The sequence below is a fragment of the Capricornis sumatraensis genome, chromosome 2 (genome assembly GCF_032405125.1).
Source record: "Capricornis sumatraensis isolate serow.1 chromosome 2, serow.2, whole genome shotgun sequence".
Taxonomy (NCBI): Eukaryota; Metazoa; Chordata; class Mammalia; order Artiodactyla; family Bovidae; genus Capricornis; species Capricornis sumatraensis.
In genome coordinates, this window is record NC_091070.1 from 75,420,573 (window position 1) to 75,430,624 (window position 10,052).

General features: G+C 38.4%; 1 protein-coding gene across 1 annotated transcript; it reads left to right on the plus strand.

The window, feature by feature from the left end:
* The first annotated feature begins 8,868 nt into the window (after positions 1-8,868).
* Positions 8,869-9,816, plus strand: LOC138073417 (olfactory receptor 11H12-like). The gene has a single exon (XM_068965130.1). It carries the CDS (start codon positions 8,869-8,871, stop codon positions 9,814-9,816), a length of 948 nt encoding a protein of 315 aa, XP_068821231.1.
* Positions 9,817-10,052: the final 236 nt, after the last annotated feature.

A 10,052-nucleotide genomic window follows, 5' to 3' on the forward strand; every position in this document is an offset into this window, starting at 1 on the left:
TGTTTTACATATAGTAGTGTGTATATTTCAGTCCCAATCTCCCAATTTATCCCTCCCTCACCCCTTATCCCCTGGCAACCATAAGTTTGCTTTCTACATTTGTGACTCTACTTCTGTTTCATAAATAAGTTCACTTATACCTTTTTTTTTTAGATTGCACATATAAGCAATATCATGTGATATTTGTTTTTCTGTATCCAACTTACTTTACTCAGTATGACAATCTATACGTCCATACATGTTACTGCAAATGGCATTATTTGATCTTTTTATGACTAATATTCCATTGTATATATGTACAACATCTTCTTTATCTTGTACCTTGTTGATGGACATTTATGATTGCTTCCATGTCTTGGCTATTATAAATAGTGCTGCGATGAACATTGGGGAGCATGTATCTTTTCAGTTTATTATTTTCTCCAGGTATATGCCAGGAGTGGAATTTTTGTATCATATGGTAGTTCTGTTTTTAGTTTTTGCAAATGAAACAACTAACAAGGGATTAATCTCCAAAATATACAAACAGCTTATGCATCTCAACATGGAAAAAAAAAAAAAAAACCCAGTCAAAAAGTGGGCAGAGTATGTACAGAGACATTTCTCCAAAGAAGACATGCAGCTAAAAAGCACATGAAAAGATGCTCAGTATCACTAATTACTACAAAAATGCAAATCAAAACTACAAGGAGGTATCATCTCACACAACTCAGAATGGCTATCATCAGAAAATGTACAAGCAATAAATGTTAGAGAGGATGTGGAGAAAAAGGAACCCTCCTACACAGTTGGTAGGAATCTAAACTGGATACAGCCACCATGGAGAACAGTATGGATGTTCCTTAAAAACTAAAAATAGATTTATTTTTCAATCCTACTATGATATCTTTGAAAGGATATGAGACTTAAAATCAAAAGATCTAGGTAGGAACTCAATTCTTCCACAACTAAAACTGAAATGGTAATTGCCATCCCCAGAGACAATTAGTGTGATGTTTTAATAAATTATGAGTCCAAAAGTTCCTAAAACAGTACATAGAAAGTACATAATAAATATTAATTAAATATGAATGTTAATGAATTCTTTGTTCTCATGTTCTTTATTGGAATCAAAATCTCAGAGCCTTCATGAAAGCCACTTCCTATAACTTTTGGCAAAGCCCTTTTACAGCAGCTCTCCTTCTCAACTTTCCTTGAGACATAAACTAGATTATGTTTTCTCCATTTATAGCCAAAATACCATGTGTTTAGTTTAATTTTGGTCTGTGAGTGTGTGTGTGTGTGTGTGTGTGTGTGTGTGTGTGTTTACAGTGTTCTAGAGAATTAAGTCTTCAAAACTGGGACTTGTTTACCCCCGGGATACGTGAAGACTTTCCAAAAGTCACACAAGCATGCATAGTTCAATTTCTAGATTCTCAACTTACATATGCACATTTTCCTAAAGCTGCTGTGCCTAAGAACACATCTTTTATTGAAGTTTCAAATGGACTTATTTCACACATCCTCTTTCACAATTGCTTTTCTCCCACTTCAGATATAAAGCCTACCATTCACCAATTCTGACCTTAATATTTTGCATTGTTTGGGTATATAAGCTTCTAGTTGGGGACACTAAACAAATAATTTGAAATAATGATCACTCTACTGTGAAAGTGAATGGATTTAACAGATAATACATCCTTTAGTAACAAATGGTTTACAAGTTTTTCTTTCCAACAAAACTAAAAAAGGGTGTCTTGTTTTGGATTGTCATAAAAGAAGAAACATGCAGGTAGTTTATTATTAATAGAAGGTGGTTTCAGGTAGTAGGAATGAGGAATGAGAAGAAGCTACTATGACCAACGAAAATTTGATTCCACTAGAACATCTGAGAATTGTCCATTTGAATGGCACAGGTCTAAGACATTTATTGACTAACCATAGTTGCACAGGGAGATACTGACTACTCATGTTTCCAGAAACACATTGACTGGTGCACCAAATGAGCCATTGTGTCTTCAGAAAAGGCCCTGTGGATAGGGCTTGAGACAGGAGGGATGCTATCAGACTGATTCTGAGCTCCCAAGGGAATGCCCACCACCTCTGAAACTAAAATCAGAGGTACGTCAGGAAGCTCACAAGGCTACTTAACTATCCTGATAGCAGGTTACAAATAATTTGCAGTTAACAGGCAATATATGGTAACGGTCAGAACCAGACTCCCTGAATTCAAATTCTGTCTCCACTAACTGCATGACTTCGTATATGCCTCCATTAACTCATATTTAAAGAAACGATAATGATAGAGCTTTCTTCCCAGTGCCATTGTGAGGATGAAATTAATCAACCTGCTTATCAGAGAGTGTGGCAAAGAGTAAACCCTAAAATATCTCCATCGTTATAATACTTCATGCTTATGTTCACAGGGAATTTGCTCTCATTACAAGTTCTAATTTGGAAGTTAATTTTCTATTCTATCATGTATACTATCATGTAAGAATTGAATCGCCAGTCTATGTCTGATGCAGGATACAGCATGCTTGGGGCTGGTGCATGGGGATGACCCACAGAGATGTTATGGGGAGGGAGGTGGGAGGGGGGTTCATGTTTGGAAACACATGTAAGAATTAAAGATTTTAAAATTTAAAAAAATAAAAAATAAAAAAAAATAGAATGTAGCTAAAAATGCGGGCTGTATAATAAAGAGTTAACAAGTCAAAACACTGTATACTCAGATTAGAGAGAAATGATAAAGAGTACATCAATATAGAAATATAGAGTTTATCAGTAACATACATGTTGTTGAATCACAACGCAGAGATGTTAGTATGTTGAAGCACAAGATGGTTTTCTCAGTAATATGACTGACAAAGACTATCAACATGAGTTACGAGCAAGTGAACATGCAAACACTGAATTACCAATTTAAAAAACCAATGTCCTTGTATGAAAGAACATAGGACATGCAGAATTATAGATTGCAGTTACCTGTAATCTGAGAGTGGTCTCAGTCTCTTTCCCTCTCTCCTCACCCCTCTTCCTCTCTTCTTATGCCCCTCTCTCTCTTTCTCTCTCTCCACATACTCTGTTCTGCTTCTCAGGAATCATAGACCTCTCTGACTTTTGATAGGAAAAGAATTTGCTTCAAATTGGGCAGTTCCTGAAAATACTCTTCTCCACTATACAGACATCATTCAATATCATGTAATATTTCTGTTGCTGCACTACAGAAATCTAGCAGCCTGGTGTTCTATCTTATAATATAAATGCTCTCTATATACCTCTATATACATGCTCTCACATTTCAAAACAAAACAATTTGCTAGTTGTGAATCAGAATTGCTTCCACGGCTAAATCTGAAAATACTGCCAGCCCTCTGTGTCTGGTGCACTGGGGATGGAGAATCTACAGTATCAAAGACCTGACTATACTGTGCCATTTTTATGTAAGGGACTTGACATTCCCTGGATTTTTACCTTAGGGGATCCTGGAAACAATCCCCCCACAGATATGGAGGGATGGCTATGCTCCTTTTCCTTGGAATGTTTATAACCTTTACGCTATAATCTGAATGTTTGTGTCCCTCCGAAATTCAGATGTTGAAATCCACACCCCCAGCGTGATGGTATGCTATTAGGATTTGGGGCCTTTAGGTAAATAGGTCATGACAATGGAGCCATCATAAATGGAATTAGTGCCCTTTGAAAAAAGACCCCAGAGAGCTCCTTCATCCCTCCCACCATGTAATGTTACAGTGTTAACAAGGCTGTCTAAACAAGAAGTATGCTGTCACCAGATACTCTAACTGCTGATGCCTTGATCTTGGATTTCCTAGGCTCCAGATCTGTGAGAAATAAAATTCTGTTTATGTGGCACATATGGATCATAGTATTTCTGTTGAAGCAGCCCAAACAGAAAAGACAGTTTAGAAAGTAGTCTTTCTGTACCATGGTCTTTCAAAGACATTACTTTAGGGGAACATTTTGTTAATTTGGGATTGGTCTCTACTCTGCTTCTTCCTCTTTAATTCTCTGGCTTAACCAAAGCATTTTCCTTACCCTAACTAAGGCTTTCTTCCCACCCACCGCTGTCTTCTTTTTCTTCTCTCTTATCAACTTCAAAGATGCACATCACGGCCTAATGACCCATGTACCCCACACAGAGTTCTCCTATTTAGTGTGCCCTCCTCATTCAGTTTGAATTCTACTTGTCCTGTAAGTCAGTGCCTTTTACTGAAGTGAATAGACCCCAATTCATTGCAGCAAAGATTAATTGTTTCATAAAATAAAAAAATTAATAACTAGAAAATGAAATATAAAAACAGAAATATAGCTAACTTTTATATTATTAGATTTAACACATCACAAACTAGTCAACTATGAAAGTTTCTAAATGCTTCATCTTAGTATCTGAATTTATCACAGACAGCTAACAATTTGCTGCTGCTGTTGCTACTAAGTCACTTCAGTCGTGTCCGACTCTGTGCGACCCCATAGATGGCAGCCCACCAGGCTTCTCCATCCCTGGGATTCTCCAGGCAAGAACACTGGAGTGGGTTGTCATTTCCTACTCCAACGCATCAAAGTGAAAAGTGAAGGCGAAGTCGCGAAGTCGTGTCCGACACTTAGTGACCCCATGGACTGCAGCCCACCAGGCTCCTCCTTCCATGGGATTTTCCAGGCAAGAGTACAGGAGTGGGGTGCCATTGCCTTCTCCGGCTAACAATTCGAGGACTATGCTAATACATTAACTGCACTTGGAGTAGGACTGTTCTATGTCACATTTCAAACCATTTCTTGAATGAATTTTCTAAATCTCTCATACTGATTTTAACCTATATAGAGCTCTCCCTGACTGGATCTCTTTATTATCTGTAGATGTAGAGTAATACTATAATGCACTTTGAATTTTTTTTTTTTACTTTGGTTCAAGTTCAGTTCAGTTCTGTTGCTCAGTCGTGTCCAACTCTTCACAACCCCATGGACTGCAGCACACCAGGTTTCCCTGTCCATCATCAACTCCCAGAGCTTACTCAAACTCATGCCTATTGAGTCAATGATGCCATCCAACCATCTCATCCTCTGTCATCCCCTTTTCCTCCTGCCTTCAATCTTACCCCACATCAAGGTCTTTTCCAATGAGTCAGCTCTTCGCATCAGGTGGCCAAAGTATTGGAGTTTCAGCTTCAGCATCAGTCATTCCAATGAATACCCAGGACTGATCTCCTTTAGAATGGACTGGTTGGGTCTCCTTGCAGTCCAAGGGACTCTCAAGAGTCTTCTCCAACACCACAGTTCAAAAGCATCAATTCTTCAGCACTCAGCCTTCCTCACAGTCCAACTCTCACATCCATACATGACTACTGGAAAAACCATAGCCTTGACTAGGCAGACCTTTGTTGGCAAGTAATGTCTCTGCTTTTTAATACACTGTCTAAGTTGGTCATAACTTTCCTTCCAAGGAGTAAGCATCTAATTTCATGGCTGCAGTCACCATCTGCAGTGATTCTGGAGCCCCCAAAAATAAAGTCAGCCTCTGTTTCCACTGTTTCTCCATCTATTTGCCATGAAGTGATGGGACCGGATGCCATGATCTTCGTTTTCTGAATGTTGAGCTTTAAGCCAACTTTTTCACTCTCCTCTCTCACTTTCATCAAGAGGCTCTTTAGTTCTTCTTCACTTTCTGCCATAACTTTGGTTCAAAGGTGCTGATTTTACAAATAAGAAAACTCATATAGCAAAAAAAAAAAAAAAAAAAAAAAACACACAACCATTTAATCAAATATTTCATGAGGGCCAATAAATGCAATGTATTTTTATCTGTTTGCTAGTTAAAAGGTGAACAATAATAGCTGTCTGCCTCCAGATACTTTATAATCTGGGAAGTGAGAAAATATAATTATATAACTAAGGACAACACAAAGAAGTTTCTGTTAAGTATCATAAGAAAAATACAAAGACAGTTAAATAAAATTTCAGAGGTGGAAAAGTTGCTGCCATTAGGGGAATAAGGAGAAGTATTATGCAAAAATGTCATTTGAACTAGAGATTGAAGGATAGATGGGGTTTTGCAGGTGCAGAGGGAGGTAATGAGGATTTCCAATAAGCAAAATGACCACAAAGATGCAAATATGAGAAACTGAAAGGTACTCAGAGAATGAAATGTTATTCAATTTATCTGAAAGGGGGAGTAGGAAAAGGTAAGATGAGAAAAGCATTTGAAGTTTATTTGTGGAGAACTGGGGAAATTTTGCATAAGGAAACCAGTGGTGGTTTTCAAGCAGGCAAATAACAAGATCAAAGCAATGTTTTAAGCATTTCTAAGGACTGAAGTAGTATCACTAAAAGGTAATAAAAGTCTAAGTAATCTATTTCCCCTTTAGTCTCTCAGTTTGAAAGTGTTCCTCAGTTCTATCTGACTCTTTGTGACACTATGAACTATAGCCCTCCAGGTTCCTTTGTGCATGGGATTTCCTGAGCAAGAATACTGGTGTGAGTAGCCATTTCCTTCTCCAGGATATCTTCCAGGTCCAGGGATTGAACCCGGATCTCCTGCATTGGAGGTAGATTCTTTACTGTCTGAGCCACCAGGAAATATCACTTTTAGTGTGAGCAATTTACGTTTAAATATTCCCACTCCAGTATTCTTGCCTGGAAAATCCTATGCAGAGGATTCCGGCTGGCTGTGGTCCATGGGGTTGCAAAGAGTCGGACACAACTTAGTGACTGAGCACATAAGCATTCTCAAGCAGCTTATGGTTCACAGACCAGTGTTCCAAGGCATATATTCCTGATGTCCGCAATCATTTTATGCTACGTGATATGAGCTTTCATTCTCACCTGGGTGTTTTAGTATACTAGGTAAACCCTAAATGGCTGAAGGTAAAAATTGAAGGGTAAAAAAATTTGATGTCTGATATTAATTAGGAATTCACATGTGCCTCTGAAGTATTTCAGTCAGTTAACTTTAATACTTCTCTCATATCTAAAGAATACTATGCTATAAGCTATTTCTAAATTCTCCAAACTTTCATCCTCAATGTCCTACAGTTTCTTCACCTGAACATTTGCCTCATTGGGTTCTCTGTCCATCACTTCCTTATCCTCCAAAATATGCCCGATGATCTTTGAAATATTCCTATAAGAATCTTTTGTGACACATTGTATCTTATTTCTCCTCAAACTGTGCCTTCTGGAAACTTTTGGAATCCATGTTTCAGATGGGCAAGTGATTTGTAAACAATAGGGGCTCAGAGTAAGTCACTACTCTTTACTGATTCCTCAGAGAATATGCAATAGTTCAACTTTTAATGAACCATTGGCTTGGAGGAGAACTTACCTAATGCTATAGAGGCCAAATCCCAGAAGAATCTGTGGTAAAGAAAGTGCAATCTTAATTTTTGTGCAGCAATAAATTCTTTATCTATCTGAAGACAAGAAGATATACCTATTTAGACAGGTCCCTAGAGATTCAATCTATATCAAAACCACAACAACACCTTTATCTTTTGAGCACAGCAGAGAGTCCTGACACCTCTTTGTCAGTCTCGTTTATTCTATGGTTTCTTTATGCTGATTTATTAATGTTTCTGATTTGGAGCAGTTTTGGAAAGATTCATATTATTAAATGAAGGAATTTTAATTCCTTCCACCACATCATTATAGAAGACTTCGCAGAGCACTGGTGTGGAGAATAGGTGGGGAAAAAAAATTCTTTCTGAAAATTGTGTGTTTGTGCCCATAATATAAGCCCTCACAATTTTTAGGACTCACATCCCTGCATATTGCCACACACAAAATATTTCAGGGTATTCCTATTCTTGTCATAGTTTTCATGAGAATGTAGGATGAAAGAAGTTTACTTGTGACCTAGAAAGCATTTGATTTCTCTCATGTAGTGGAAATTGTTTACTTCAAATGAGTATATAAAGAATCAGTTCAGTCACTCAGTCATGTCTGACTCTTTGTGACTCCATGGTTGAAAGTATAACGAAACCTAATCCCAAAATTTTGTGGAAAAAAAAAAAAACTTAAAAATATAAAGTCTCATACCTAGGTTTATTTACAAACTTCCATCTAGGAGAAAGATTAAGCGGAAACGTCAAGCCACTGCTTTCTACAGAAGACATTGCAACAGTACAATATTAAAAGTCAATGTCAGTAAGTAATATTATGGCCTTACATTTTTATGATGCTTAAGCAGAAATGCAAAAGTATTGACTTTAAATGAATTCTAACAAGTTGGTAAAACATAGTAACTTGTTTCACTGTTGAATGGTATGTTAAGTAGCACATTTAACAGAAAGATAAATAGTAAAATTAAAACCTTCTTTACTGAGTCTATGCCCCACAAAATGGGTTTAGGGAAAGAAACTAGTACATTTATTAAGAGCAAATTTATGTTATGGGGCTTCCCTGGTAGCACAGACAGTAAAGAATCCACTTGCAATTCAGGAGATGCAGGTTCAATCCCTTGATCAGGAATATCCCCTGAAGAAGGGAATGGCAACCCACTCCAGTATTCTTGCCTGGAGAATCCCATGGACAGAGGAGCCTAGAGGGCTACAGTCCATGGGATCACAAAAAGTTGGACACTACTAAGCGACTAACACTTTCTGATATATGATATCAAATCTATGAGAAACTATTATAGATCATGCTTTCCCCAAAGAATAACAAGCTTACAAAATGAGTTTAAAGTTTTTTAGTGATATCATAGAAAGGAAAAGATTTAGAGGCAAGCAAAAGCTTGTTTCTGTGAAGCCAGCTATCTACTGTGCCCCAATTTGTATTTGTCTGCTCTTAATTCTTAAACAGGGACACATTTGCAGGTAGTCCTAACTGACAAATACGTGTCTGTTGACGTTGCAGGTTACTGATCCAATGAGCATGAACATCTCTGAGCCAGATTCCCACTTTGTCTTTGTAAGAGAATTTATACTCCTAGGTTTTTCTTATGAGTGGAAGATTCGGAGCCTCCTCTTCTCACTCTGCCTTACAATATATGCTCTGACCATAACAGGGAATGGGGCCATCATTTGTGCTTTATGGTGTGACCAGCGACTCCACATCCCCATGTACATATTCCTGGGGAATTTCTCCTTTCTAGAGATCTGGTATGTCTCTTCTACAGTCCCCAGGATGTTGGTCAACTTCCTCTCAGATAAAAAGACCATCTCCTTTGTTGGATGTTTCCTACAGTTTTATTTCTTTTCTTCCTTGGGAGCAACTGAATGCTTGCATTTGACCGTTATGGCCTTTGATCGGTACCTTGCTATCTGCCGTCCCTTGCACTACCCTAATATCATGACTGGGCATCTCTGCAGCAAACTGGTCCTTATCTGCTGGGTCTGTGGATTTCTGTGGTTCCTGATCCCCATTGTTCTCATTTCTCAGATGCCCTTCTGTGGACCAAATATCATTGACCATGTTGTGTGTGACCCAGGGCCACTGTTCGCATTGGCATGTGTCTCTGCCCCCAAAACCCAATTGCTTTGCTACAGTCTAAGCTCAATAGTTATCTTTGGTAACTTCCTCTTCATCCTTGGGTCCTACATTCTTGTGCTAACAGCTGTGTTGCATATGCCTTCAACAACTGGGATACAGAAAGCCTTCTCCACCTGTGGGTCTCATCTGGCTGTGGTATCCCTGTTCTATGGCTCTCTGATGGTCATGTATGTGAACCCAGGGCTCAGACATTCTGCTGGGATGCAGAAAGTTGCAACTTTGTTCTATGCTATGGTGACCCCACTCTTCAATCCCTTTATCTATAGCTTCCGGAATAAGGAGATAAAGACAGCCCTGAGAAAAGTTATGGGGAGTTTCAACATAATGTAAGACATTCTAGATGTTCCGTGCATTATCAGGTCAGCTTAAAGCTCAACATTCAGAAAACAAAGATCATGGCATCCAGTCCCATCACTTCATGGGAAATAGATGGGGAAACAGAGGAAACAGTGTCAGACTTTATTTTGGGGGCTCCAAAATCACTGCCGATGGGGACTGCAGCCATGAAATTAAAAGACGCTTACTCCTTGGAAGAAAAGTTATGACCAACCTAGATAGCATATTCA